This window comes from Ursus maritimus, unplaced genomic scaffold (genome assembly GCF_017311325.1).
Source record: "Ursus maritimus isolate PB19 unplaced genomic scaffold, ASM1731132v1 scaffold_30, whole genome shotgun sequence".
NCBI lineage: Eukaryota > Metazoa > Chordata > Mammalia > Carnivora > Ursidae > Ursus > Ursus maritimus.
Window position 1 is genome coordinate 21,025,141 of NW_024425564.1, and position 14,663 is coordinate 21,039,803.

General features: G+C 36.7%; 1 protein-coding gene across 1 annotated transcript in view; it reads right to left on the reverse strand.

Annotated features, from left to right (window-relative positions):
* The window catches only part of LOC103665144, a gene marked incomplete at its 5' end in the record, with an annotated part of 295,474 nt that overhangs the window by 57,627 nt on the left and 223,184 nt on the right, over positions 1-14,663 (reverse strand). Inside the window, one exon of the mRNA XM_008693048.2 lies at positions 988-1,147. Within this exon, the coding sequence (XP_008691270.2) occupies positions 988-1,147 (160 nt within the window). The remainder of the gene's footprint in view (positions 1-987; positions 1,148-14,663) is intronic.

The window sequence follows — 14,663 nt, forward strand, 5'->3', positions numbered from 1 at the left end:
AATGCATTTGTTAATTAACACTATGTGTCAAGTCAGTTTTGTTGGGTTTGGGTTTCTTTGGGGCATACACCTGAAGATATCAAGTAGGCTGCTGGATTGTATTAGTTTAAGACTCAGAACAGAGGTGTAGCCTTGAGATACACATTTGATCATCTTCAGCAGGATGGAAGATTGAATGGAGGTTAACAAAAAAAGAGTGTGCAGAGTAAGAAGAAAAATAAACAAAGTACAGGGCCCTGAAAAACACTAAAACAGAAGACACTGATGAAGTCAATGCAGAAGTCTGGAAAGGAGATTACTGAAAGATGGAGGGGAAGCAAGGGACTGACTAACAGAGGCATCAAAGGAGAAAAACAGAAATAATATTCTCTTCCTCCTGTCCTGCCAAGATGACATCGAAGCCAGCAATCATGTCACATGTGAGAAGTCAGTCATAGCTTCTTGTATTATTCTTTTTCCTTAAAGTTTTATTTATTTATTTATTTATTTGAGAGAGAGAGAGAGAGAGGGACCATGCAGGAGAAGGGGCTGAAGGAAAGGGAGAGAATTTCAAGCAGACTCTCCGCGAAGTGCAGAGCCCAATGCAGGGCTCCATCTCATGACCCTGAGATCATGACCTGAGCCAAAAACCAAGAATCAGATGCTTAACTGACTGAGCCACCCAGGTGCACCACTAGTTTCTTTTATATTCTTCACAACCCTTGTGTAATTTTGCCCAATATATATACGGCAGGTATCAATAAATATTTCCATAAGAAAATAACAGTGCCACACTCTAAGAACCACCTGGCCATGTTTCCTCATTTCAACTAATACAAAATAATCAATATACAGTCAAGTTGTGATATTTGTAGGGAGGTGGCAGTCAAATGCAATAATAAATGGCTTCAAGAACAATGTGAGAAAATGTACCGACTTACTGATATGCTAACAGAATGAGTTTCTCTTTGTGTGGTCAAAAAACACATCTACTTCAAACCAACTCACCTTCTTCCTTTCACCATGGATTCCTCTCCATTGCTCAGCCCTTTTCATTATGTAACTGAGCTCCTGATTGGAAATCTCCAAATCATACGGTATGAAAAACTTGGTTTCTTCACTATGGATTCGCTGAAATGCATCTAATATCCAGGAATCATTGTGCAATCTAAGAACAAAACCATCTGTTATTTTTGTTCTCCAAATATTGTTTACTTTTTGTCTCCAAAAATGTTAAATAATTTGTTTCTTTTATCAATTTCTATTTATTCTATTCTAGTTCATTGTTCCCACTTATCTTTCAGAAATTATTTGACTTACATTTCAGAAATAATTTAATACTATTCTCCACTAAACATCATAATCAAAGAATAATCTGGGTTGGTTGGTTTTTTGGGTTTTTTTGCAATTATCTCCAATAAGCCTACTATTTCTGATTTTTGATGTCTAGCTAATAGATGGTAGAAAATTAAGAAATATTTAGCCATAATTTGTATTATGAATACCACATTAATTCAAATATGAGGGATCTGTTAAAGGAAACAGTCAAGAACCCTAATGCATCACAGTATCTATAAACTACCCATTTGAAAAGTTATTACAAAATGCCCAAGTTAAGATTTGGACTACAAGATTGTTGAGCATTGCATGGAAGTTCCTTTCTATACAAAATGGGGAATCATAAGTATTTAATTTCAATGATCAGGATAATTATATTTTGCTTTAAATAGAGTAAGTAATTAAAACTAAAATTTATTGAGTTCCATTATGATGGTGGTCTTTCACACCCATTGTGTTATCTAGCCTTCCTGTAATCCTGTCTTTTATATATTTATACACTAAAATTAAAAAAAAATAGTCTTGCTATTTATAAGTAACAGAGACAGAATCTAAACTCAGAGCTAACACCAAAATTCATTTCATTCCACCATCTAACTCTTCAGTGAAAATAACTGATACAACACATATCTTCATTTAAGGATCTTTATCTCACTTTTTCCAAAATAGTAAAATAGATTTTTGACCCTACCTGCCAAATAAGATCTGTGTGTCTTTGTTTCCCCCTATTTTGTACTCATCACAGAGTGAAATAAAAGCAAAACTGCAAGCCAGTGTCACTGGTGGCCCAAGACAGGCCATATGGCTTGGTACCATCTTGAAATTCAACTACTACTCTTACTGTGCTTTGAGATTCTAGGTCGGCCATTTGAATGATTTACTAGTTGTCTTGTTAGCAAGAACTAGTCTTTACCATTCTCTTAAGCTTGTTTAATGTAACATCCATCTTTTTCTTTTAATGGTAGTAAGATTTAATGTAGTTAAATTACTGTCAATTTGCTGCCATAAACATTTTCTATATGAAGATTTTAAGTGCAGGATTATCAACAATGCAATTAACTTTGAATTAATTAGAAATCACAGTCCTGTTTCTGCTAGCTTCTGTTCCTTTTGCCCAGAAAATGTGTCTCCTCTTTATATCTCCTTCATTGTGTGTGAAAGAATAATTATGTAAGCATCCAAGCCGGGATCTACAGGATGGTACACAAATGTTTGAACAGAGAACAAAATGGCACATTGGACTATGGAAAGCTGTACAAAGATTAATTGCATTTTAGTTTTACTTGTACATTTTTTTCTTGCCATGTTGAGTAGCATTTTCCAGTGAACAACTTTATGATGGGTTGTAAATGAGTCAACTTACCAACTGTTACTAGTTCTTAGCATATTTTCCAGCCCTATAGAGCCAGTTTACACAAAACAGGAAAAAATAGTCTAGGGTTATATGTGCAAAATTCTAAAAATAAATTGAGTGCTGATAATCATGTAATTCATTTGATTATGTAATCAGTCAAGCAACATAACATTTACCCAAAAGTGAGTTATTTTATCTTTTCAGGGAGGTAGGCCGTCCATACTGATCAAAGTTGGTGCATAGCTAGAGTCCAACGAAATGTTAAGAAAATTTCTATAAAGACATACAATGTCAAAACAGTTTCAATAAACTTCCTAATTAAACTTATTTTATTTATAAAATATATTATTTATATAAAACAATTATTTCATAAACTGGGCATTGGTAGACATTGAGGAGAGCAACACACTGTTTTCTCTGGGTAAACAACATTGGAACCGGTCAATAAAGTATTAAGTTTAAACTTTCCATGATCATATTAAGTTATGAAAGTTTGTTTTTCTCAAATGGGTCAGAAATAATACACACAGACACACATGTATTTTCATGAATTTTCTTCCATTTTGGGTGTGTGTACAAAGATCAGATTGATTTATATAAAATCAAAGATACTAAACATATTACATGAGAGAAGAAAAAGAGAAAACCAAACATGGAAAAATTTAATAATTAGTGAAATTAGGAGAAGCATATTCAAGTTCATTGTATTATTTTGCATTTGTGTAGGTTCAAGTTCATATTTAATAAAAAGCTAATAATATGTTATGGTATTCTACATCATTACGTGAGGATGGTTATAGATGTGGATTTCTTTTAACAATACAACTATTCAAAGTGTCTGAAAATTTTACATTTTTAAATTATTTCTTCAAAATGTAATTAAAAGAGAAACTGTATTCCACCTGTCTGCAAAGCCGTAGGCATTATTGTGTATAGAAATAGGTCACATATTATGCCACAGGTTCTGATGACAGCCAATGAAACAAAGTAATTTACAAAGTCCTCTGCCCTGTGTCCTACATTTGAAGCAATTCATTGCTTGGTGAATGGCAGAAGCTATTATGTTTGGTTCACATCTGAATGTGGGTCATTTACAGGAACCTAGGATGTGACATTTCTTTTAAAGCTAAAAAGGACAAGTGTGAACATTTAGCTAATATAGTATTTTAAGGGTCATGAAAAGGATGGAGTCTATAGCTTAAACTATATACACACACACATGCATATACACATATATACATATATATATACATATATACACACACACACATATATATACATATATATATATATATAAATTTAAAAGAATCAAATATGATTGCTTCTTTCTAACTCTAAAAATTACAAATGAGTTTACCAGTATGGCTTTACAGATATCGTAGTCAATGTGCTTATTGATAAAACTACTTACCTACTGGTGTAAGTACATAGAATGCTTCAGGTAAAGGTCTGAACAGTTTATACTTGCCAAAATTCATGTGAAATCTGTTCACATATTCTTTAGTGGACTTGTTGAACATTTTAGATGAGGTGTATGACACTGAAGTTTTTATATGTATGAAAAAAGCTTTTGTGGGCTTTCTAGAAACACTTGAATACTCACCATTCTATTTAACACTAAATGAAATTCAAATGGCTTTGGTTTAAAATTATACTAAATAGAGGAAAAGAGAAATACAAAATAAAATTAAAAAGATAAATAAAATGGTGAAGGGAAAATAATTTTAGGAAAAGGAAAAAGAAATTCAAAAAATAAAAACATGCACATAATGGGAAGTAGTCAAGAACCCCTCCACCCCCATTTCCAGAGATAGCTCTATCATAGGTTTATGAAATACATATCCTTCAAAATATGTGCGGTCTCATGTTAGTAAGGGGACAATCATCCTCTTCATTCACTCCTCATTAATTCATTGTCTCGGTCAACAAATACTCATCTTTGCCTGCCAAATGCCAAATACTTAGTAAGTGCAAGCAGTAGGGAAGGGGGGCAGGTGATAATCCCAGGAAGGGGGGACAGAGGAGATTGCATGGGGCCCTGCAGCTGGCAGGAAAAAGGCAGAATGACGAGGAAAGCACAGGGTGTTAGGGTACAATGTAAGGAAGGTGGGGCCCACCCAGGTCAAGAGAGCTCTTAACGTGAGAGCAATCAGAAGCCATTACATGGATTTGAGGCAAGGAGTGATATGATACTTTTTAATTAAAAATCATTCTGGTTATAGTGAGGACAATAGATTAAAAGGAGCAAAAAGGAATATAAAGAGACTGGTTGGAAGGCTAATGTTACAGTAAGTCGGGGGAGAGATCAGGGCACATTGGACAGTGAAAGGAGCCTATGGATAGAATAAGATGGACAAGTTCAAGAGTTAAGCAATTACCAGAACCTGGAGAAGGTGAGTGTGGAGGGTGAGGGAGAGAATGGATTTGAGGACAGATGCCAGGTTTCTTTCTCCCTCTCTTTCTCCTACCCGCCTCTGTCTCCCCCTCCCTCCGTCCCTCCCTCCCTATCCTCCATTCCTTCCTTCCTTCCTTCCTTCCTTCCTTCCTTCCTTCCTTCCTTCCTTCCTTCCTTCCTTCCCTCTCTCTTTCGCTCTCTTTTCCTCTCTTTCTTCCTCTCTCTCTTTCTCTCTTTATTTCTTTCTTTCCTTCTTTTCTTCTTTCCTCTCTCTCTCTCTTTCTTTCTTACTCAGAACTGGATGGGTAATCTTGGCATTTACTGAGACAGGAAACCCTAGATGAAGTGACTTGGAGGAGAAGATCATGAATTTCTTTACAGAATGTCATCGAAATTTCTAAATTGTTTAATTAAACTCATGTTTACCTTGAAAGAACTGAATTTTAGAACTAAACTGAGCTGGGACGGCTGGGTGGCTCAGTCAGTCAAGCGTCCGACTCTTGCTTTCAGCTCAGGTCATGATCTTAGGATCCTGGAATTGAGCCCATTGTCGTGTTCTGTGCTCGTCACAGAGTCTGCTGGAGATTATCTCCCTCTACTCCTCTCCCTACTCCCTTTCTCTCTCTCTTTCTATTTAAATAAATAAATAAAATCTTAAAAAAATAAAGAACTAAACCGAGCTGCCTAAATTACAAATCTATTAGAAATATACTATTTAAATCAATTCATTCATTCCCAAGGAGCAGATCGAAGTTTCACTCTTTTTTTTTTCCAAAAAAAAAAAAATTGAGTATAGTTGACACACAATGTTACATTAGTTTCAGGTGTACAGTATTGTGATTTGACTTTTCTATATTTAACTCTATGCTCACCACAAGCATAGCCACCATCAGTCACCATACAACACTATTGCAGTATCATCAACTACATTTCCTATGTTATGCCCTTTATTCCCATGACTTGTTCATTCCATAACTGGAAGTCTGTGTCTCCCACTCCCCTTCACCCATTTTGCCCACCCTCCCTCCACCCCCTTCCCTCTGACAACCATCAGTAAGTCCAAAAATCAGACTTATGGGTCTGATTCTGCTTTTTTGTCTTTTTGTTTGTTCATTCGTTTTGTTGATCCAATAATCCTACTACTGGGTATTTACCCAAAGAAAATGAAAACACTAATTTGAAGAGATGTATGCAGCCCTATGTTTACTGCAGCATTAGTTACAATAGCCAAAATATGGAAGCAACTCAAGTGTCTATCCACAGATGGCCAGAAAGAAGAAAACATGGCGCACGTGTGTGCATGTCTGTGTGTGTGTGTGTGTATACACACATACATATATTACATAGCCATAAAGAAGGATAAAATCATGCCATTTGCAACAACGTGGTTGGATCTAGAGGGTATTTTGTTAAATGAAGTAAGACTGAGAAAAACAAATACTGTATGATTTCTCTCATATGTGGAATCTAAAAAACAAAGTTTTACTCTTTATTTACTATACACATTTTAAAGATAAGGAAAAATCATGGGGGTAAAACTATTGCCAAAGAACATGAAACTAGTAAGTGACAGAGCCAAGATTCAAGCCCGGCCAAACAGTATTCAATCCAGGTATCAAACCACTATATCCTATTCATTCATTAGGTGAAAATTGACCACAAATATGAATTTTAAGTAATCTCATTGTTTAAAAAAAATAAGAAATATGGTGATGCCCAGGTGGCTCACTTGGTTAAGCCTTTGACACTTGGTTTCCACTCAAGTCATGATCTCGCAGATGTGGGATGATCCCAGTGTCAGCTCTGGGCTCAGGGCAGAGTCTGCTTGTCCTTTTCCTTCTGCTCCTTCCTCCAGCTTGTGCTGTCTGTCTCTTTCTCAAAGAAAGAGTGAGAGAGAGAGAGAGAGAGAGGGAGAGAAAGAAAGAGAAAGAAAATCTTTATTTATTTAAAGATTTTATTTATTTATTTGAGAGAGAGAGAGCACAAGCCGAGGAGGGGCAAAGGCAGAGGGAGAAGCAGGATCCCCGCTGAGCAGGGAGCCTGAAGCGGGGCTGGATCCCAGGACCCTGGGATCATGACCTGAGCTGAAGGCCGATGCTAAACCGACTGAGCCACCCAGGTGCCCCATACATAAAATCTTAAAAAAAAATTAAGAAATATGATGCACAAATAACACTGCAGTTTCTGGAGTTACAAAGGTGGCATATGGGCATCAGCTGAGCCACTGGCCTACCGTGCAACCTTAGGCAAATTACTTAAAGTCACTAACGCTTAGTTTCTTTATGTATGAAAAGGACACAATCCTTTTCCAGTTGCTATTGTTCTATTCCCGTGAGGGTACTGACTCAGGTTATGTAGGTAGATTAGTTTTACAGGAAAACCCAAACTCTAAAGAGTAAGGTGAACCAGAAGAACGATGGCAGCATTTTCTCAAGTCAAATTCAGCAGTAAGATCTTGGTCACCGGGAAACACAGGGCTGATAAGAGGTCCTGGTGTCATGATCAATGTGAATGACCCCCCCCCCCCCCGCCAAAGTGTTGCTTCAGCACTTAATCCAGACTGAAGGCTGAGGCACTTTTACCATCTGTGTCCATGCTGAATGACAGCTCCTTTGCAAATGTGACCAAGATCACTAGGAACCCATTCACTGTTTTGAGCACCGAAGCAAGCCTCAAATACCCACTCAACAGATGATTAAGAAGAAAGAACTACTTGAAGAGGGTGGTGGAGAATGAAGGTTGGGGAACCGAGCTTTAGAAACATCAAGTCAGAGCAGAGAACTGGTGAGAAGGGAGTGACAAAGCATTGTGTGTCTATGACGTGTTTAGCGCTTCTCTGGGTCCTCCGGATTTTTTTTTGCATACAATGCCTAAATGGTTTGCACATCACTGTGACTCTTTTAGACTTCTCTTTCTGCACTGCACTGTCATTTTTAAAGCTGGGTGTTGCCAAAGAGTTCAAATTCAAAATCTATTCTAATCACTATCCTAATCACTATCCTAAGTCAGATTAACACACATAAGGGGTTTGTGTAGGTCTTTTTCACACTTTTTCATTATATTCCAGTTAAACATTCAAAATGAAAAACACCTGGGAGCCAGAGTCATTTGGACAGACAGGCTGTGAGCCATATTTTATTTGGAAGGGGGGGTGTCTTCATCCTTAAGAAAATATCTTCCTTTATTTATTCGTGAATTTAATTCAACAAACATTTGTTGTGTGTCTATTGTGTTCTAGACCCTTTTCTGGGTACAGAGAAGACAATGATGAATTCTAGAGTCAGTGACTTTGTCTTCCACAGTCCAGAGTTTCATGTTATATGTAACATGAAATTAAATACCATTTAAATACATGGTTGGAGACTTTGAGGGACCATTTTAGGCACACGTAATCCTCACTGTTTTGTGGAAGCAAAGCAAAATAGTTGTTCTTCGTGTTGAGTGTTTGGTTTTTTTTGTTCAGTTATTTTACTGAAAAGTATAAGCATGTTATCGATTATGCAGGATACTGACAGAGAGGAGGGAATGACACTGGCCCTGCATGTTATCTATACTATCAGATGCGGACACTTACATGGAACTGGGACAGGAAATTCCTCACTCCAGTGGCCTAAAAGAAGCCCATGCCAGTGATCTGGACTGTGTCAATAAGAAAATATGTACCTGACACTCCATCCAGGTACACACACCTTCTTGACACCTGCTTACCATTGGTCAAAATCACATGCCTGGTTTCCCACACGTTTGGGAGGGAAAATAGAAGTTGTGGTAGACCATTTCACCTTCTTTTATCTTAGAGGTATCAGAAGAAGGCTAATGTAGCAAAAGCCAATTTATCAAATGACTGGTTAATGACTTAGACCTAACTGAGCAGCTTTTATTTTGTCTTTACAAGAGCATATCATGTCAGGAAATGTTCAGGTCATCTCTGATCCAGCTTCTTGTAGCTCCAGATGGGGTTAGTGGGGGTAGAAAGAGATCCTTCTATTTGCTGAAGAAAAGATCGGAGTGAAATCAGCATATGGCATGAACTCAACTGCCCACATCAAAGAGTTTAGGGCCTGAGGAACAGAGTGAGGATACTGATGGGCTTTCAGCTAATGAACGATCGTGAGTTATCTGGTGCCACAGCAGTGAACTATTTTGGTTACAATCCTTCAGTTTGCTGAGGCTGTCACAGTGTAGCATCCAAATCTTTTAAATAGGTCTACTCCTCTACCAGCATGTCACGATGTTCACAGTCCATTAGGGCTATTAGGGCATGGAGTGCCCATAATTAGGTGACAATTTCAGGGGGTATGAAAATCGGTTAGCTGTGTATTAATTAGATCATTTTTAGAATATTTTCTACACATGGTAAATAATATTTTGCTTTAAGTGAAGAGCGTTATAAAGAAGATTGATTCAGAAACTGGAAAATTGTTGATTATCTTATATGTATTCCCCAGACAATGAATATGCTCATACTATTCTCATCGAAACCTACCTTTAAATTATTTGAATCTAAATTAATTTTCCTAAGTAATAAGTGGCCACAGCTAAAACTTATAAGGCTATTCAGAACTATTAAGTCAATGATTAAGAAGACACCAGCACCCCAGAAACTAATTAACTTGAGTACAAGTCTTTCAGATTTGTATACAGCTTCCAGGTATATAAAAGCTTACGCAAATCTAAGTGACAGTGAAATGGTGATTTCTCATTCTCTGAATATTTTAAAAGAATATGGAAGCAGCCTGTAGATGGTTTGGACTACTCAAATAAAGGATTTAGAGTGAAAGGATCCATATGATATCAACAAAGGCTTTGCTCAGAAGGGTTATGAGGAGTGCTGCAAGGCCGCATGAAGCATCATCCTGACAGGTGTAGATGGTCTTCACAGATTTTCTTCATGCCGATGCCTAGAAAGGGCCATCTATAAGAGTTTGATCAAAACCTCAGTTTTTTAAAAGAAGCCCTAAAAAGAGGAGCTCCATTGATCCCACTGGAAACATTTAAAATTTCTCAGAGTAAAACAAAATGGCAAAACAGTTAATATCTAAAGATAATACCAACTGACGGAAAAGACCAGTAAAATAAAATAAAAGGTATCTTGTTTAGATCTCGACACTATCCCTATCACACGAATTCTACATGGCTTGTGATCAGTTCAATGAAAAAAATTCCAGCTTTATAAAAACAGAAGTAAATAGTTACACCATTTCTGAATGAGGAAGGATTTTTTTTAAATTTAAGATCTATTTAAATAAGTAATGATCAAAAGGCTTTACTGTATATGAATTATAATACCTGTTTTTCTAAGTAATCTTTACATCCAATGTGGGGCTCGAACTCACAACCCCAAGATCAAGAGTTGCATACGCTACAAGCTGAGCCAGCCAGGCACCCCTATAATATCTATTTTTCTAAAAAATCAAAAATACATTTAAAAGTTAATTGTCAAATGGAGAAAACATCCATTAAAATATGACAGAAGGGTTACTACTATAATATATATAAAACTCATTTAACTCAGTAAGAAATACATTTGAATACTCATAGAAAGAAAGGCAAAGGGACATTTGGAAGACAATTCACGAAGAGGAAATACAAATGGGTGAGTGATAAGCATACTAAGAATATTTAGTAACGAGAAACAGAACGCACATTTAGAAAAGGATGAGATTCCATTTCTTCTATTAGATTAAAAAAAAGTTATCACATGATGTGAACATGATTTGGTCAGATCCCCCATGCACTTCTAAATAAGTATAAATCCAACTTCTCTAAAACATAACTTTGCAATATTATCTAATGTCTTAGAAACATCATACTGTCTGAAGCAGTATTTCTGGGTCTCTAGGATACTCTTCAAAAATAATCTAAAATGTGGACAAGACCCTGAGTCTTAAGATGTTCATCAGAATTATTTATAAAATGCACAAAAATGAGAAACAATCTATTGTCTAGGAACAAAGAAATTTTCACTATTTTATACCGCTTATCTGGTATAAAATAATGTGTAGGCATTAAATCTTCATGAAGTAAGTAAAGAATATGGAAGTATTTATCATACGATATTATTAAGTTTAAATCAGTCATTCTTACTGAATAATTTCAACTTTGTAAAAATAAACACACATGGGAAAAAAATTGAAATAAATTTACCAAACAATTAATAATGCCTTGTCTCAATGGTGACATTATTGGTGTTTCTAAATTTATTTTTTGATTCTCCTCTGTAGTTTCACTTTATTTCCTAAATAACATATTCTCCCTATAATGAGGAAAAAACATTAAAAAGATTAATGCTTTTTTTAAAGCTATAAAATCCAGTTCAGGTAATTACACTCAGGTCAAGAACTTCCTCACACAGGTCAACTCTCCTACTAGAAGTATGGGGAGTGAGAATTTTTCTAGTAGAAACCCTTCAGCAATAAATTACTTAGGCTCTTGGAGGAATAAGATCCAATCAGCCAAACTCAATAGGGTCCAGTCTGGAGTTTGCACAACCAGTCTTTATAATGCAGAGCTTCTGGTGCCCAGAGCTAGACAACATTCTCCGTTAACAGCCTGCATGTCTGACTTGATCTCCTTTGTGTTCCTATAATATTAGCCATGTTATCACATGTTTTGACAGGACTGATCCAAAAGCCCAGAAGACTTAGGATTGTTGCCTTAATATTTGGATTAAGAATGCTACCCTAAACCAGTCAGCACATACAAATCCGTATTGGCATCTTTCACGAAGATGAGTTCTTAGGATTTCTGTACTCTTTGTCTACTTTTATGCCAGAGCAAACCCCACTTCATTGACCAGATGCCTCTGTTGGTAGTGGTGCTTGCTGTAGAGAAGAACAGGGCCACTCAGCTCTCCCACATTTTAGAGAGAGATGTTGTGCAAACATCAGTAAAGAGATCTTTCAGCTGACATATTAGAGCAACTTTATGAATACAAAAAATACAGGTATTTTCCCTGTAGGAGATTGTTATCTCTATCATTACCTAAAGAAATTTGAAGAGCATCTGTTTCTAAAACATTAGCAAAACCTGGGGGTTACTGTGCATGTCTAGTTCTGATGGGACAGGATAAGCATGGAAGACAGTGAGGGGCTATGTTGAGAGAGTGCCCAAAACTTGATACCTCCTGGACTTTTTCAGGCTTATTCTCTATGATGTCCAGACACTTCGTCTGTCTTTGCTTTTCCCTAATCTTTTTTCCATTACAGATCTTCTCACTCCTCCTATCCGCCCTTTCTCAAGGAGTAATCCTTTTGCTGTATATTAAAGCAAACCACTATTTGTTTTAGGCAACAAAATATTTAATCCTAATTATTCAGTGCATAAATTCTATGCTTCCTTTTTCATACTTTACAAGGAATCTTGATAATAAAAATGTGAACCTTGGACAAAGAAATGCATGGCTGCAAAATTCACCTCATTTTAAGTGAGAAAAGATATATCGATGGGGGTAATAAATGGTACATAATATTATCTGATAATTTTTTAATCCTCCAAAAGTCTAAACTATGTGATGTACTATTTTATTTTTTTAACTTCTTGAGGAAAATCTAGTTATTTTAAGTAAGAGAATCATGCTTCACGTAAAGCCTCTCATAAGATCCACACATATGTGTCATCCTTACTATGTTCCACAAGAAAATGCCTGAAATCTAGCAAATGAACATTTTTGCCTAGGGGGCCACAGGACAAGTTAGTGGTCAAATGAAAGCTGAATGATCAGGGAAGACTTTCTTCCCTTCCCCAGGAAAACAAGTGCAACTTTACTGCAGCTATGTTATTGGTCTAAGAAAGGAAGAATTGAGGAGTGTGCTCACCTCTCATTTCACAGAAAATTATGATGGCTATCATATGTGAATTCCTTCAGTGCCCTGCCACAAACCTCCCTGCTTTCGCTTCAACCTTGTCTCTTTCTTTATCACATCAAGGGACAAGATCCTTTCCCTAAATCCTGAATTTGTCTCCATATGTGCTCTCCTTCATGTCTTCAGAGACCTCCTTGTTCAATTATCCTCACTTGCTTAGCCATTTGCAATATTTTTCCCTTTTAGAATTTTCATATATGATATAAATATATTCAAACCATATCCATGTTAAAAAACACTCTTTTTTTAAAACATTTATTTATTTATTTTAGAGAGAAAGGGAGAGAGTGCAAGTGAGCTGAGGGGGAGGAGTGAGGGGGGAGAACCAGAAGCAGACAACACGCTCCACATGGAGCCCCACATGGGGCTTGATCCCAGATGGTGAGATCATGATCTGAGCAGAATCCAAGAGTCAGATGCCTAATGGACTGAGCCACCCAGGTGGCCCTAAAAACCACTCTTTAAAAAAAATACTTTTTCTAACCATTTTCCATTTACAGCATAGCTCTGTGTATAAAAAAGTCAGTAGGTCCTGCCTCTATGTCCTTACCCTTAACTCAGCCCACTATAATTGAGCCTCTACCCTACAAAGCAATGAAACTCAAGACTTCTTCTGCATGAATTCACCACCTATACAGTTTTGCCTGAGCTCTACACTCATCTGTCAAACTTCTCATGATGTTTTCCCCTTGGCAATATCGAAGTTATCTTAAGGTCAACAGGAATGAAAATTTAACTCATTATCTATCTCCTCCAAATATTTAATCTCCATCTCTGAGAATGCTACAACCATCCACCCATGGACGCCCAACTCCAAAACTTAAGGTTACACTAAATGCCATTCTTTCCTTCACCTTTAATTTCCAACAAGCCCGCAAGTTCTATGTATATCACCTATTTCATTGATTAGTCCCAACTGTCCATTTCCTGTGTCATTCTCTTTAGTGAAGGCTCTTGACACTCTGCCTAGACTATTGAAACGGCATTCTAACTAGGTTTCCGTGCTTTCATCCTGACTGCTATTAAATCCACTTTCCCGTCTACTAGTAGAGTGATCTTTCCAAAATTAAAGTTATTGAAAATGTTTCCGTTTTTTCACTTTACCATTAGAACAAATTCAAGCTCCACAACATGATATCAAGACGTTTATCATCTAGTCCTTGACTACACTTCTCATCTTATGTCAGTCAACTACCATTGCCCCATATCCTATACTCCAGCCATATTAAAATACTTTTGAGTGGCCAAATACATCATACTTTCTCATGATTGTATGGTTTCATACATCTTCCCTTTGCCCAGGAACATTCTTTCTTCCAGTCAAATTATATTAAAACTCTGAAAATTACTCAAGGGTTATATTTCAACTGATATGTTTGTCTGCTGCCCCAATCCTCTTCCAGACCTGTGTTGATTCCTTTTCTCTATGCTCTCAGAGACTCTCGTGTTGACCTCTTCCTAGCACCTTTTTTTTAAATTATGGTAAGAACACTTGACATGAAATCTACTCTCTTAACAATTCTTTAAGTATATAATACAGTATCGTTAATTACAGGCACAATGTTATACAGCAGATCTCAGAACTTAATCATCTTGCATAAATGAAACTTTGTCTGTTGAAAAACTATTCTCTATTTCACCCTCCCCTCAGGACCCTGACAACCACCATTCCACACTATGCTTCTATGACTTTGACTATTTTAGATACCTCATATAAGTGGAAACATGCAGT